The 17,131-nt window shown below is 39.9% G+C and overlaps 1 protein-coding gene across 1 annotated transcript in view; it reads right to left on the bottom strand.

Annotated features, from left to right (window-relative positions):
• Window positions 1-1,072: 1,072 nt before the first annotated feature.
• The window catches only part of LOC132395208 (EF-hand calcium-binding domain-containing protein 5-like), a 127,239-nt gene continuing 111,180 nt past the window's right edge, over window positions 1,073-17,131 (bottom strand). The window contains exon 18 of the mRNA XM_059971497.1: window positions 1,073-1,343. Within this exon, the coding sequence (XP_059827480.1) occupies window positions 1,192-1,343 (152 nt within the window). The 3' untranslated portion in view covers window positions 1,073-1,191. The remainder of the gene's footprint in view (window positions 1,344-17,131) is intronic.

Genomic DNA, 17,131 nt, shown 5'->3' on the forward strand with positions numbered 1-17,131 from the left:
AGGGATGGGTAGGAAGTGTTGTCCTCGATAAAACCAATATGGCAAAAACCAAGCAAAGAGGTTGAGATTTAATAATGTTTCTTTCTTTCAAGCACTAAATCAGAAACGTTAGTGCAAAGGTTGACTGATCTCCTAATGGATTTCAATAGGGATCTATTGTTGACAATGTTTATAATGGATGGTACATTGGGTTAAAGAACCACATGCTGTTTGGCTTGCATGTTGTTTAACACACTGTTTGGGGCGGCACGATAGCGTAGCTGTGGTGAACTACATATACCTGTCTGGACACGCCCCCCCTGCTGACTGCTCCTGTGGCTCCTCCCACAGACCACGGTATAAAGGCAATTGGAGGCATAGCCCTTTCCTCAGTCTCCAGGATGTTGTGTGGTGGTCACTTGCTGCTTGTGCTTTCTTCCAGCCAATAAAAGCCTACCTTAACTCATGTCTCAGAGTTATTGATGGTGCATCAGTAGCACAACACTGTACCATATAGATGACCTGGGTCTAATTTCCGCCACTGCCTGTAAGGAGTTTATACATTCTCCCTATGACTCCGGTTTCCTCTCTCAGTCCAAAGACATATGGGTTGATGGGTTAATTGATCACAATAAATTATCCTGTGATTAGGCTGAGGTTAAATAGGTGGATTGCTGGGCGGCATGGCTTGAAGGGCTGGAAGGGCCAATTGTGCACTGTATCTCAATAAATAAAGTTGCACTTATACTTTTTCAGAATTATACACTGAATAATTAGAATGTGTTACCACGTAAGGCTATTGAATCAGGTAACTCTGATGGATTTGAAGGGAGATGTTGTATATTACTGGGCAAAGGGGTATAGTGATAGGGCAAGATAGGATAACTAATTACTTATAATTATAATTAGCATAGAAAGAAGTTCATATGAAATATAGTCACTACCATAGATCAGAAAAGGCAAATCCTGTTTGTATTATTCATTTTAGTTACAGGTGATAGTTCCAAGTAAAACCATTCCATTGATTTCACCTCTGCAGTTTGGAACATTGATGGGTTTCCATATTCATACATGCACAACACACACCAGTTAATAAACATTATTAATAAATCAACCAAGTATTTATTTAAATTTCAGATGGAATATTAGAGTTTTAAGGTATTTCACTGGGAATAGTTTTTTCTCCCAGACGATGTATCAAGTGAACTTCTCTCACACTGAAGGCAGATGACAAACAGATGGAGGTTTGTAGAAGTGTCCAAAACTTGAATTAAGGTTTATCTGTGTGAAGCAGGCGTATGCCCAGTGGTACAGATAATAGAGAATGAGAGAGCCAGATTTCCACACTTGGTCAGGTCTGATATCTGGAAAACAGGAGGGTGAGGAGTTTTTAATGATTTCAAAATTTCTGTCGATTATTTCAGATTCCTATCGATTGCACTGAATACACATTAAACCTCAATTTATAATGCTGTTTACATTGTAAGTTCATGCTGATATTTCTGCACGTTTTATTTCATAGCTGTACTTCTAACATTGTTTTTATATAACACTTTATTCTTCATAGTTAAATGTTTTTCATTGCATGTCCCACCAATGCACCACAGAAAATTCATAATACATGTAAATGTACAGTACTATGCTAAAGTCTTAGGCATATATATATAGTTAGGGTGTCTAAGACTTTTGCACAGTACTGCATATGACAAATATGGTTGATCATTGATCCTTGAATTGTCTTAACCAAGATTTTACAAGCAATAAATTAGTTATGTAATTGTATTTGGCTTTCACTTGGTTCATCTGCTATTGTCACTAAAGTATCTTTCTATATGGTTTCATATTGGATGACAATAAACACGATAGGATGGTGTTTTGCACTCCTATTTATTGCTGTTTGTTGTACGTATTGTTGCTCCGTTTGCTTTTGTTACAAATTATTTTTTCCTGAATGCAGTCCCGTCCATGAAAGGAATATTGAAAGTCTGGGACACATTGTGAGTGATGGTTTCCATTTGTTACAGCCATCGGATTATCTCAGATGCTTGACTGATACTCTGCCTTCAGACTCTTTCCTACTCTTTCAATTGTAGATATACTCCACCCTCTGAACTTTGAACCCCATTCCAGATATTAGGTTGACACACCAGTGCAAAACTGACAGAGTACTCAGCCAGGGGAAATGTTAAACAGGTGGGTGAAGATCAATCCCAATATAGTACTGAGGAGAGGAATGGAAGATTCCTGGCACCCTGCACAATTATTTCTGCACCAACTAAAATCACTTAAAACAATTAATCTTATTTTTACATTCAGCGGCCATTTTATTACGAGGACCTGTACACCTATTTGTTAGTGCAAATATCTAATTAGCCAATCATGTGGCAGCAACTCGGTGCATAAAAGCATGCAGGCATGGTCAAGAGGTTCGGTTGCTGTTCAGACTAAACATCAGAGTAGGGAAGAAATGTGATCTAAGTGACTTTGATGAAAAGAGCATCTTTGAATGCAGAGCATGTCAAACCTTGAAGTGGATGTGCTACAACGGCAGAAGACCGCAAGCGTACACTCAACGGCCACTTTATTAAGTGCAGGAGTACCTAATAAAGTGTATCTGCAGTTTGTGGGAGCTTTGTGCATAAATTTGCTACTGCATACCAGCCAGTTACCTCATCATCCTGAGACAAAGCAGTATTCAACACATTCTTCCATTTAACTAGTGATTATTAGCAATCAACAGAATCAATTCCCAATACCTCAAAGCTCTTAGAGTTTTAGAGTTGTGAAGCAATACAGTACAGAAACAGGCTTTTTGGCCCATCTTGTCCATTCTAACCAAGATTTAAATCTAAGTCCCATTTCCCCTCATTTGGCCCGTATTCCTTTAAATCTTACCTATCTGTGCATTTGTCCAAGCGACACACACAAAATGCTGGAGGAACTCAGCAGGCCAGTCAGCATCTAGGAAAAAAAGTGCAGTTGATGTTTCGGGCTAAGATCCTTCTGTCAGAAAAGTTGACTGTACTTTTCTCGTTAGATGCTGCCTGTTCTGCTGAGTTCATCCAGCATTTTGTGTGTGTTGGCCCACTGAGTGCTGTGTCCAGCATTCGACAGCACCTGCAGATTTTTTCTTGTTTGTGATATCGAGTCCAGGAGTTAGGATGTTATGTTGAAGTTGTATAAGATGTTGGTGAGGTTACATTTGGAGTCTTGTGTGCAGTTCTGCACTCTTTTCTGGATGCTGCTTGGCCTGTAGAGTTCCTCCAACACTTTGTGTGCGTTGCTTGGATTTCCAGCATCTGCAGATTTTCTCTTGTTTGTGTATTGTCACAAAATGCCTTATCAAAATATTGCTATTCTATTTGCCTCAACCATTTCCCCTGGCAGCTCATTCCATAAACACACCATCTTCTACATGACTCCTCCAGGCCCATTTTAAATGGCACAGACTCAGTGGGCCAAATGGCCTATATCTTCTGGTCTTATGGACAACCTTGTTCTCAGCACCCTCTCATTGGAAGAAGTAGTATTTAATGACTGCAAAATATTGCCAATGACAGGTGATAGAAGTGCAGTCTCTTTCATAGAGCAGAATGGCTTCCTCCCCCATTGCAGAGGACTGTTTGGTCTTAAGTATTTTAGTGTTGAAGTGGAGATCCGCCTGGATAAGGACAACTGAATAGGGACACTCTATCAATGGAGTGAACCAGTTGAGTTTAGTAACAGGTTCCATGCCATGCAGTATTCATCCATGGAGAGGAATAAAAGGTTAATATTTCGGGCTGAGACCCTTCCTCAGAACTGATGAAAGGTCTTGGCCTGAATCGTTGACTGTGTATTGCTCTCCATAGATGCTGCCTGACCTGCCGAGTTCCTCCAGTATTTTGTGTACATTATTCTGGGTTTCCAGCATGTCTTGAACATCTTGTGTCTATGATTAACGGATCCATAGTCAGTTTCGCTGATGGTAACTGTTGATTTAAAAGTTCTTTAAAAAACTGAATGTGTTCTGCTTCATTTCTCTCAAGGTCCATTGGCTTTTGCAAGCTTTAGATTATTGAACTTGTCAAAAAGTAATTTCTTTTCAGTAACAGGAAAGAATATTAAAACTGCAGTACTGTAATTCAACCTTGGGTAAGAAAACTGTGATGAATTTGTATTGTTTACTGAGGCATCAAATGATGTGCAGTGTCCCTTTGTGGTTGGCAGATGGTACTACATGCAACAACTGTGCACGTATAAGAGTCTGCTGATGCTAGAATCTGGAGCAACAATTTGTAGGAGGAATTCAGTGAGTCGAGCAGCATCTGTGGGGATTAAGAAATTGATAATGATTTGGGTAGGGTCTTGACCCAAAACATCAACAATTTCTTTCCTCCCACAGATGCTGTTTGAGCTGCTGAGTTCCCCCATAAAATTGCCTGTAACAACTGTGCCTATTGGTTACTGAGATTAGCACAATATTAGGCGAAAATTCAAATAGCTTCTTCTTAACTAATAATTCCTCAGCTTTTTCCCCCATTCTGCTTATGGTAAAATAGCCATTTTGGAACTTAGACATTCTTAATAATTCTCCAAGGGCAGTGAGTGTCAAGAACCCACCCACATCATATCAAAGTCTATCGTTACGAGGCAAGATCTTTATAACATTTGTTACAGGGTAGCATCAGAACTGGAGTTTTGTTATCTCCCATTCTCCGTTATGCTGACTGGGATCTACTTGGAGGAGGCCCTCCATTTTTCGATGTTAACCATGGATATTGTGTCCTAGTTGACTATATGTGATAGGCAAGGCAGGGTGGTAAGATATGGTTTCCTGTGCAGCAGGCTTCCCCTCTCCATACAGGGGATGAATTCAAAGGAAGAGCAGAGACCAATACCATTTGGCACCAGCATTGTCGCAGAAGATGCCAGTCAGCGTTGAATACAATGCAGGACTGCCTTAGGGATTCCAGCTCTGGATTTTTCCTTGGAGTTTACTCCTGAAGCCTTCGCCACAAGTGAGTATAGCCCCAAGGAACTGGAGGTTTGAGATCAGAGTTTTCCTTTTCCTAACTGATGAGCCCTATCTACCCGAAGCATCAGGTTTTAAGGTACCAGTAGCCCACCTTTCCCCGATTTCTTGTCAATAGAAATGGTTCTACCAGGCTTAGTAGCTGAGCCACATGTAAAGGCCAGGAGCTGGACTTGGTTGTCAGAGGCTATTTGAGGTGGGAGCATTTAATAGGTCGTGGGAGCTTATCTCCCCTACACATACCCCCGCCCCCTGTTATAATAACCTTAAGGATCCTGGTATCTACTATCCCAGCACAAACTAGAGAATGAATGTGAGCCCCTTGAAGTTTCCATAGCACTGCTCGTGAAGCCTCAAGTCCGATGAATAGTGGTGTCTGCAAGTCTGGGAGTCCAGGCCAGGGATTGGATGTTGAAGGCCAGATGTCAATGAGCTTGAGAGTCTGGGGCCAAGGACTGGAGGCCTGGAGGGTTGGAGGCCCAGGTGTGTGGTGGATGGGAGGGTGGGATTTGTGCTTGTATTGCAGTTGTTGTTGAGTGTTGTGTATTGTATTGTGTTGAACATTGTGGACGTGCTATGTTGGTGTTGGAATGTGTGGTGACACTTGTGGGCTGTCCCTAGCATGCCCTTGGGTGTGTTGATTGTTAGGACAATATTTCTTCTGTATCTTTCAATGCATATATGATAAATAAATCTAAATCTGAATACAGTGTTTTTGGAATTTTTCAAGTCATTCATCAAAACAGCACAAAATGCTGCTTTCCATCATCTGTCAGGTAAGATGGACTCCTGATCTCACAATCTACCTTGTTGTTGGCACTTTTTTGCCTGCTTGCACTGCACTTTCTCTGTAACTGTAACACTTTATTCTGCATTCTGTTACTGCTTTTCAATTGTACCACCACAATGTACAGATGTAATGAAATTATTTAAACTGATGGGATGGGAAACAAAGTCTTTTATTGCATCTCAAAACCTGCGACAATAATAATCCAATTTACCAATGACCAAATTTGTCAAATATTAATTACTTGTCTAAGTTTAGCAGAGGAATCTTGCTTGTGCCATAAATTAATAGTGCTCTGAGAGATCAAGAGGCCTGTTTCTACTCTATGAACTCCTGGTTAACCATTGGTAACAATAAGCTGCATTTTCCGAGTTTGAATATTAATTCAGTCCACTAAAAGTGCTTTGGTGAATTACGCTGTCAGTGTGTGGTTAAAGGATCTAAAAGTGTAATAAAGTTACAGCCATATACGAATTTAGTTGGACCCCACTTGGAGTATTAAGTTCAGTTCTGGTCTCCACATCGCAGGAAGGATGTGGATACTATAGAGAGAATGCAGTAGAGATTTATAAGGATGTTACCTGGATTGGAGAATGTGCCTTATGAGAATAGGTTGAGTGAAATTCTCAGTCGGGAAATTCTAAGCAGTTTCTAGAGTAGGTTGCATGGTCGGCACAACATTGTGGGCCAAAAGGCCTGTAATGTGCTGTAGATTTCTATGTTTCTGTGTTTCTAATGCTTTTATTATCAAAATTAGGCTTATAATAAAAGTGAGTGTTAAAATAGGTGAAAGTGACACAGCAAGGCAGCTAGCAGAACTGCTGCCTCACGATGCCAATGACCCAATGGCTTCCTGTGCTATATCTGTATGGATTTGATGCATCCTGCCTGTGATCGCGTGGGTTTCTTCCACGAGCTCCAGTTTCCTTCTACATCCCAAAAGTATGTGGATTGGACGTTTAGTTGGCCACTGTAAATTGTCTCCGAAGTGCAAGCAGTACAATAGGTGAGAGGAGTACTGTGTATTTAATATTTCAGAAGTATTTTGAGTAATATTGTAAATATATTGGTTGATTGAACATTCTTAACCATTCTTAACCAATAATTCATGATGTATAAATATGTGAATTTAATACTTCATCATGCTAATACTCCTTGCTTTAAGTAAAACTAAGTTAGACTCACATTTTGGACTCCAGTCTTTTCCTTTTAATTAGTTTAATGTTTAAGAAGTCAGAAAAGATATACAAGGAGGGATGTTGTTAATGAGAATGTGGGAAAAATTAAAATGAAATTAATGTATGATTAGTATAAATAGGTGATTGATAGTGCAGACTCAATGAGCGAAAGGGCTGTAATACTCTGTAAAAGCCACAGAGGTAAACACAATTTAGATTCCCATTTATGTTAACCAAACACTGTAGAATCTTTACTGCCTTCTGGGTTTCAACATATTCAGTGAAACACAACTAATTTAATTCAATCACTATTAAAAATTATCAGTACTACCTTAATAACTAGTAAACATGATCCAGGCACGACTAGTACAGGAACTATAAATGCCACCAAGTACAGCTGTCCTTTATTTGGTTAAGACTGCAAACAGGAAAGAAACACTGGCTGACAAATATTAGCACAGTTGTTCCTATCATTCTACTTCAATGGACCACTGCTACACAGATTCTGTGATCATCTTTTCTGTTTATGAGGGTAAACAAGCAGGATTATAGGGACAGAAGTCAACCAATCAGACCCTTGAGCATGTTCCACCATTGAATGATATAGCTCATATTCAGAGTAATTCCACCCACCCACCCACCTGATTTGGCTCCATGTCCCTTACCACCGCGTTAATCAAAACCTATTATTCCTCTTATAGTTAGTTATATACAGGTCTGCAATAGTAGCTGGGATGTGGACCACAGGTTACCACAGAAAATAGAAAAGGCATGTCAAAAGGGCAATGTTATGACGGTAATGGGAGATTTTAACATGCATATCGATTGGGAAAATCTCGTTGGTAATCAATCTCAAGAGAGTGAGTTTGTTGAATGCCTGCAAGATGGTTTTTTGGAGCAGTTCATTGTTGAGCCTACTAGGGGGATCAGTTAACCGGGTTGGGTATATGTAATGAACAGGAAGCAATTAGGGAGCTTAAGGTAATAGAGTCCTTAGGAGCCAATGATCACAATATAATTGAGTTCAACTTGAAATTTGATAGGGAGAGAGTAAAGACTGACATAACGGTATTTTAGTGGAGTAAAGGAAATTACAGTGGTATGGAAGAGGAGTTGGCAGAAGTAAGTTGGAAAGAGCTGCTGGCAGGGATGACAGCAGAATAACAATGGCATGCATTTCTGGGAAAAATGAGGAAGATGCAGGACATGTGTATTCCAAAAATGAAGAAATGCTCAAATGGCAAAATAGTACAACCATGGCTGACAAGGGAAGTCAAAGCTAAAAAGAGAGAGTGTATTCAACAAAGCAATAATTAGTGGGAAGATAGAGGATTAGGAAGCTTTTAAGAACCTATAGAGAGGAACTAAAGGAAGTATTAGAAGGGAAAAGATGAAATGAAAGCAAGCTAGCAAGTAATATCAAAGTGGATACTAAAAGCTTTCTCAAGTGTGTAAAAAATTAAAAGAGAGATGAGAGTAGATATAGGACCACTAGAAAATGAGGCTGGAGAAATAATATTGGGGTCAAAGAGATGACAGAGGCACTAAATGAGTATTTTGCATCAGTTTTCACTGTGGAAGATACTAGCAATGTACTAGATGTTGTAGTGTGTGAAGGAAAAGAAGTGAGTGCAGTTACTATTATAAGGGATAAGTTGCCCAAAATACTGAAAGATCTAAAGGTAGATAAGTCACCTGGACCAGATAAACTGCACCCTAGGGTTCTCAAAGAGGTAGCAGTAGAGATTATGGAGGCATTTGCAAAAAAAAAATCATTGAAAAATCATGGTCCCAAAGGACTAGAAAATTACAAATGTCACTCCACTCTTTAAGAAAGGAGAAAGGCAGCAGAAAGGAAATTATAGACCAGTTAGCCTGACCTCAGTGGTTGGGAAGATGTTGGAGTCAATTCTTAAGGATGAGGTTATGGAGTACTCGGTGACACAGGACAAGATAGGACAACATCAGTGTGGTTTCTTTAAGGGAAAATCTTGCCTGACAAACCTGTTGGAATTTGAGAAGATCTTTCAGGAGATTACAAGTAAGATAGATAAAGGGGATGCAGTGGATGTTGCATATTTGAACTTTCAGAAGGGCTTTGTAAAGGTGCCACACATAAGGCTGCTTACCAAGTTAAGAGCCCATGGTATTATTGGAAAGTTACTTACATAATTAGAGCATTGGCTGATTGGTAGGAGGCAGCAAATGGGAATAAAAGGATCCTTTTCTGATTGGCTACCAGTGACTAGTGGTATTCTGCAGGGGTCGGTGTTGGGACTGCTTCTTTTTATGCTGTATATCAATGATTCGGATGATGGAATAGATGACTTCATTGTCGAGTTTGCAGATGATATGAAGATTGGTAGTGTGGAGACAGGTAGGCTGCAGGACTTAGACAGACTAGGAGAATGGGCAAGAAAGTGGCAAATGAATTACAATGTTGGAAAATGTGTGGCCATTCACTTTGGTAGTAGAAATAAATATGCAGACTATTTCCTAAATTGGGAGAAAATCCAGAACTCTGAGATACAAAGGGACTTGGCAGTCCTTGTGCAGAACAACCTAAAGGTTAACTTGCAGGTTGAGTCTGTGGTGAGGAAGACAAATACAATGTTAGCATTCATTTCAAGAGGTTTTGGATACAAGAGCGGGAATGTGATGGTGAGGTTTTATAAGGAACTGGTGAGGCCTCACCTTGAGTATTGTGAACGGTTTTGGGCTCCTCATCTTAGAAAAGATGTGCTGGCATTGGAGGGGGTTCACAAGGATGATTCCAGGAATGAAACGAGGAATGCTTGACTCGCTGGAATTTAGAAGGATGAGGGGGGAATCTCATTGAAACCTTTTGAATATTGAAAGCCCTAGACAGAGCAGATGTGGAAAGGATGTTTCTCTTGTTGGAGTAGTCTGGGACAAGAGAGCGCAGTCTTAGGATGGAGAGGTGTCCATTTAAAAAGGGTGTGAAGAAATTTCTTTAGCCAGAGGGTGGTGAATTTGTGGAATTTATTACCACAAACAGCTGTGGAGGCCAGGTCATTGGGTGTATTTAAGGCAGAGATTTATAGGCTCTTGACTGGACATGGCATCAAAGGTTACGGGGTGAAGGCCGTGGAATGGGGTTGAGGAAAGGAAAAAAAGGATCAGCAATGATTGAATGGCAGAGCAGACATGATGGGCCAAATGGCCTAAGTCTGCTCCTATGTCTTATGGTCTTACAATTAATAAACGATTAAGCCCTCTGTGGGGGAGAAATATGTTGCCAAGTCCTATCTTGTTCTCATCCTCCCGTAAGCACAATCTGAAATTAGTGTCAATGGCAATTTTTTTTTCATATCCTAGTGTATGTCTGCCATAAAGTGAGATATAAGCTGCCACATAGCACCAGAGATCCAATTTCAATCCTGCCCTCATGTGTTGTCTGTGTGGCTTTGGCATATTCTCAAATGAGGGTGTCTTTCCCCCTGAGATCTACAGTTTCCTTCTATACCCCAAAGGCATGTAGGCTGGCAGGTTTGTTGTTCACAGTAAGTGACCTCTAATGTGTAGGTGAGTGGTAGATTTGATGGAAGGGTTGCTGATGAGAATTGGGAAGAATAAAAACGCCAAAAAACCCTAAGATATCGGAGCAGAAGTAGACCATTTGGCCCATCAAGTCTGCTCCACTATTTCATCATGGCTGATCCATTTCCCACTCAGCTTCAAATCTCCTGCCTTCTCCCCATATCCCTTCATGCCCTGACTAATCAAGAATCTATCAACCTCTACCTTAATATACCTAATGACTTGACCTCCACAGCTGTTTATGGCAGTCAAATTCCACAGATTCAGTACTCTCTAGTGGAAGAAATTCCTCCTCATCTCCCTTCTAAATGGATATTCCTCTATTCTAATTTTGTGTCCTCTGGTCTTAACGTCTCCCACCACAGGAAACATCCTCTCTACATCCACTCTTTCTAGGCCTTTTAACATTTCATGTAAAATAATAATATATTGTGCTCCACAATTCACACTGATTACATTTTTGACAAGCAAAGCCCTCCCACCATTGAGTACCTTTACACAGAGCGCTGTCACAAGAAAGCAGCATCTATCATCAAGGACCCCACCATCCAGGGCATGCTCTTCTCTTGCTGCTGCCATTGGGAAGGAAGTACAGACCTTTAGGTCCCACAACACCAAGTAGAGGAACAGTTATTACCCTATAACCATCAGTCTCCTGAACCCCACAGATACTTCCCATGCCATAACTCTGAACTGATTCTACAATCTTCAGACTCACTTTCATGAACCCTTTGCAATTCATGTTCTCAGTATTATTTTTTATTTGCACGGGTTGTCTTCTTTTGCCTAGTAGTTGTTTGCCAGTCTTTGTTTATGTATTTTATTTTTGAAAATCCTATTGTATTTCTTTATTTAAGATAGTATATGCTAACAAATGATATGCATTTTTCAATAAATGTTACTTTGAACTTCGAATCTTTTTCCTCAACATGTCAGCTGTAGAGCAGGGCATAAACACAAGAGATTCTGCAGATCCCGAAAATCCAGAATAAATATGAAAATTAACAGCCATTCTCTCAAGGGCACTTCACTCCTTCAACTCCAAAACCCAGTTATACCAGAAGATGGCACATTAACTATGGGTTACCACCATGCTTTCCATAGACCCACCCCAGTCTAAAATGGGCAACTTCTATCCATGCAAAGAGGTTGCATTATATTAAAGTTGCATAACATTGAAGATAGTCACAGGCAGTGAGAGATATTAGACAGAAGAAGGGATGATTTGGGGAATGCTCACTTTCTGGTTTTCACTCTCTTCTTTAAAGAGCCTCCTTATTGTATTTTCTAGTTATGGCAAAGAGAAGAGCAGAGTTTCAGAACTTTTAGAGAATGAGGGACCCAGCTGTGTAATGCATGACCTGGGCTAGCTCTTTAAAAAAAACTAACCCGCAATGAAACTAGGCTGGCCATGGACTTCAGCATTTTAAACAACCAGCAAACCTGCTGATCTAACATAAACGACTGTGTGCTTTTCCTCTGGCTGGGAGCCACCACCTTGGCAGTAATTCAAAAGCCTAGCAATAGTGTAGGTTGAAACCAGGAGAGATATTTCCACTTTCCACCCTGTTGCCTGTGCTAATGGCTGGCCCTTTTCAAATTGGTGGACTTCTCAAAGAATGCAGTGGGGGTTGGGGGGGGGGGAAATCGCTCCATTCTCAGGTTTGGAAATTGGCCTTCACAGACTGCTAAATTTCAGTGCACGTACAACAGTCTCATGGTCAATTGAAAGGAGCAGGTGCTGTTGTGATATTAATGAGATGTAGTATTAATGTATCAATTGAAAGGACTGGCTCCGACAATGAATGACGTCCAGCTTTTTGCTGTACATACATTCAGGGTAAAAAAGTTGCATTCATTGGCCTATATGCCCCAACTATATTCAAGGCTGAATTTTTCCCTCAATTACCTCACAATTACTGACGTTAAGTGACTACCAACTATATGTTGGTTCGGACATGAACGCTTTGGTAAACAATAACCTCGCTAAATCTTCCTCAACTGTATGAAGCTCTCAAGAATCTGCTTCCAAAGCACTTAACCTCCTTCTAATGGATTTAAATTTAACTGATGTGTGGAGGGGCGCATAATCCATCTGCTGAAGACTATACCTTCTTCTCCACAAGACATGAAACTTCCTCTTGGACAGATTACATTCTTATGTCCTCTGGTTTGCTGCCTTTGGTACACTTGATAGAATTTTTGCCCAGACATCTATCTGATCACAGTTATATCTACTTTCAATTATGGCAAAATCAAAAATAAAGCTACTAGGTGGAGGTTTAACTTCTAAAAAACAACAAATTTCTAAAACAACTGAGAACAAAACTGACGGAATTTATAAATTTAAATAAAAATAGTTTCAGATAATGACACTGATTAGGGTCTCCATCAAAGGTTTCTTATGAAATAACACCATATGGTTCAGTTCCCACCTACATAAAAGCCGGCTTCAGAAGATCTCCACCCTAGAAGAACAATGTAAGGTTTTGGAGAATGATCTCAAAAGGAGATACACCATAACAAAAGAAAACGAGCTCAAAAACAAAACAAGCAGAACTAAATGATTTATTAAGAAGCGGGGCAGAATATATGATCCATATAACCAAACGTAAGTATTATGCAGAAGGCAGCAGACCAAGCCATCTTTTGGCACTAACACTTAAACAACAGGAAGCTAAAAGTTCAATACCAGCGATTAGATGTGCTAAACGTGGAGTAGTATCTTCAACAGAGGAAATAAATGAGATAGTTAAGAATTACTTTAAAGAACTATATACAAGTGGCTCAGTTCCTTCTGAGAATGACTTCACCAATGTTTTTAGTGGATTAGACCTCCCTACGTTGTCATTAGAGGACACCAAAACTCTAGACTCTCCTATTACACTGGATGAGCTACTCAAAGCAGTCAAAGCTTCAAATAAGGGCCATACGCCAGGTATAGAGAGCTTTCTGGATATTTCTTACCTAGGATTATCATCAGCAAGAGTAAATGATGCACGGCCAAACACAATGTTAATATGGACAAATTTGATTTCTAACTTAAAAGATCTTCTTTTAGTATAGGAAAGTTCTGTCTGTGTATGCACCACTAGTTGGTTGGTGGAGGGGAGAGGGGTGGGGGGGAGAGAGAGGGGTGGAACGGGGCAGGGTTTGAAAGGGAGGTGGTAATGAGGGTTGTAGGGTGGCTGGGTTAAATAGTCAAAATGTAACCGGCAACTGGTTGTATTGAATGTAATTTGTTGATATTGCAATAAAAATGAGTGAAAGGAACAGGTGCTAGGTGAATGGGAAGTAGATGTTTTTTCATTTGATGTAATTAACTTAGTTTAAATTTAGTTCAAATATAATCAACTCTTTCTAAGACCATCAATCTATTTTTTAGTGTTTGATTGTTCTAAGGAAATTAAATTTTGAAATATTATCTTTGAACATTTGCATAATGAATTTTGAGAGTAAACATGCGTGTAGTATACATCATTTTATTTTTCTATCACTATGGAAATCAGAAGACCAATGTATGTATGTATGGGTCTTTAGAGAATTAAAATAGTGATTTAATAACAGCAAAAATATCCTGGAAAACATGAATAAATCTTTTGAGTTATTACCATAAAAGGCATTGTTAATATATCTAAGATATCAAATAACATAGTACAATTTATAAAATCTGAATTACCAAGAATAAAGAATTAGAGAAACTCAGGGAGCAGACAAGTTGCTAGGATCCAATGGATTACACACTAGGATTTTTAAGGAAGTGGCTGCATACATAAAGGACTAATCGGTTGAACATTTTCACAATTTGCTAAACTCTGTGAGAGCATCAGATAAATTGGAAAACAATCAATCCCTTGTTCAAATAAGGAGAAAGGCAGAAAGCTGGGAAGTACAGGTCAGTTCATTTAATAGCAAATATTGGCAAGATACTAGCTGTTAACAATCAATAGCAATAGCTATTGATAATAAGTAAACAAAAATGTAATAGCTAATAATTTAGGAAAGCTGAATATAATAATTAAATGCAGTTAAACTAGTTTTATGAAATATAGAACACATTTCACATATTTGGTCAAACTCTTTCAGAAAGTCACAGGGAGGGTTGATAGAGGGGAACATGTAGGTGTAATGTACTTAGATGTCCAAAAGACATTTGACAAAGTGCCACATAAGAGAATGGTGCATAAATTAAAGGACCATGGTATTAGAAGAAGTGTGTTAGAATGGATTGAAAAAGGCAGAGTTGGAACAAATTGAGCCTTTCCAGATGGAATACTACATGGATCAGCTGTTGACCCACAATTGTTCACTAGTTAGATTAAAGACCTGGAGGAAGGTAGAGAATGTAAGGTTTTCAAATTTGTCAATGATATAGAAATAGGGGGACTGACATATTGTGATAAAGATTCTGTGACTCTGAAATGGGATATAAATAGTTTGAGTGGGTGGACAAAATACTGGAAAATAGAGGTTAATATGGAGGTGCACAAAGTCATGCACCTCAGTAGGCGAAATCAAAGACAACCTATTCACTAAAGAGAGACTATAAATAAAGTATAGAGTGATCTAAGCATTTCAGTGCTTAAGTTATGAAAAGCTAGCAGACAGTTACAAGTAAAAATTCCAATGGCATTTTGCTCTTCATTGCAAAAGGTTTGGTTTTTAAAACTGGTTAGTTTTGATGCAATTGTACAAGGTGTTAGTGCAGCCTCTTTCCCCCCCAAAAAAACACACTTTAACATTGGATGCAGTACAAAGGAGATTCACCAGGCTAATTCCTGGGATGTGAGGGGTTTCCTGTTCAGACAGAATACATAGTTTAAACCTGTATTCATTGGAATTTAAAAGAATAGGAGTGGCCTATTCAAACATACAAGAGCCTAAGGGTGCTTGACAAGGGAAATATTGATATCTTTTCACCATTGGGAGAGTCTTGAACAAGGGGACATAACTAAAAGATAAGAATTTGGTCATTCAAACCTGAGGTACTGTACATTGAGATTTCTTCTCGTAGAGGACGAGAATCTCTGGAATTCTCTGCCCCATTGGATGATTGGAGCTGGATCATGAAAGCTACAAAGTATTAGAAGAAGAGATGGGTAAGTATTTGAAAGATCGAGGAATAGAGGGGTACAGAGAACTGATACTGAAGGAGGGTTGAGGCCAGCAGAGATCTACCATGATGATGTTAAATGGTGGGCAGCCTTGGAGGGCTTGGTGGCCTTCTCCTGCTTCTATTTTCTTGTGTAATCCATTATAGTGAAAGCTTTGGCAACTGGAGTCATTTGCAGTAGCTTCTGTGATGTCAACCAAAGGTGCTATTGCCTTCTTTATGATAGCAAGACCCTGCCAGACTTAAGAACTTGAAGTACTGCAAATTGCTCAATCAAGGAGAAAATTCAGGAGCTAGACTTGGAATTGATTGTGCTGCTGCCTATGTCAGAGGAGTCGGACCACATAGGTGGTGTGCTGTCTAACAGTAGTAATCGTCTTAGTCACTTTTCTTCTGCTCACAAGACCTTGTGGACATTGGTGATGTGGATTGCTGCAAGTCCAATTCACTGATTTATTGGTGGACTGTAGGGGATCTGTGTGGCCTTGGTCGTAGTGAGGACGGAGGCCCCAAGCTGCAGTGTTGCCTGTTTACAGCTGCCCAGGAGAGAGGTATTAGAAACAGTGTGCTCCACCAGAGGCAATGAGGTGGGAGTGGGTGCTGCCACCTAGTGTTCACTCAGCAGAAGACAACCTGTATTGTGTTCGACTGCAGACTGTTGCAGCAACAAGGGACTCAGGGTTTTGAATTGCAATTTTTTGTGTGAGACTGTACTTTACTGATATCTTAACATGTTATACTGTATGTGCCTTGTGCTACATGTGACTGCCGGTGCTGTGTTTTTGAACCTTGGCCCCGGAGTAACATTGTTTTGTTTGGCTGTACTTATGGGTATTCATGTATGGTTGAAAGACAATTTAACATGCTGTAAGGTGTCACTGATAATGTAATGGTTTCTCTGTAGTTGCAATGTTTGGGTTATGACTAGAGATAACGGGGTTAGGAATGGTGTTGTTCTTTCTTGTGAGCTGGAACAGAGATTTTCACGGTCTTTTGCCGGGGAGAGATGAGGAGAGAAGACGCGAATGAAGAGAGTTGGTAGACCACTGGACAGGGTGGACTCGGAGTGAGGGTCCAAAGGGCATCAATGATCAGAGGAGGTTGATGGTGAATGATTGACTTATCATTGAGCTCCAACATTGTAAACAGAATGTTTAACAAGATTGGGCCCTTTTTTTCCATTTCTTTACTAACCATATAGTCAAAGTAAGAATTACAAAGCTTAATCGTTTAATTGCATATTGTGTACTGTTTGTCATTCCGGGGTACTGATTTGTAACAGGGCACACATCGTGCAACATCCACCCAAACGAGATTTCTTAATTTTGGCCATGCCAGGGGCTATCACCCGCTACATTAAGCCGCTAGCCGAAGCGAGAGTTACAATAATAAATTGGAACTTGACATTCAACCAGTAGATCTGTGGCCAGGGATGATGGGACAGACTTTGCACTGTGTATAGAACATAGAATAGCAGAGCACAGGAACACACCATTCGG

The sequence above is a fragment of the Hypanus sabinus genome, chromosome 6 (genome assembly GCF_030144855.1).
Source record: "Hypanus sabinus isolate sHypSab1 chromosome 6, sHypSab1.hap1, whole genome shotgun sequence".
Classification (NCBI taxonomy): domain Eukaryota; kingdom Metazoa; phylum Chordata; class Chondrichthyes; order Myliobatiformes; family Dasyatidae; genus Hypanus; species Hypanus sabinus.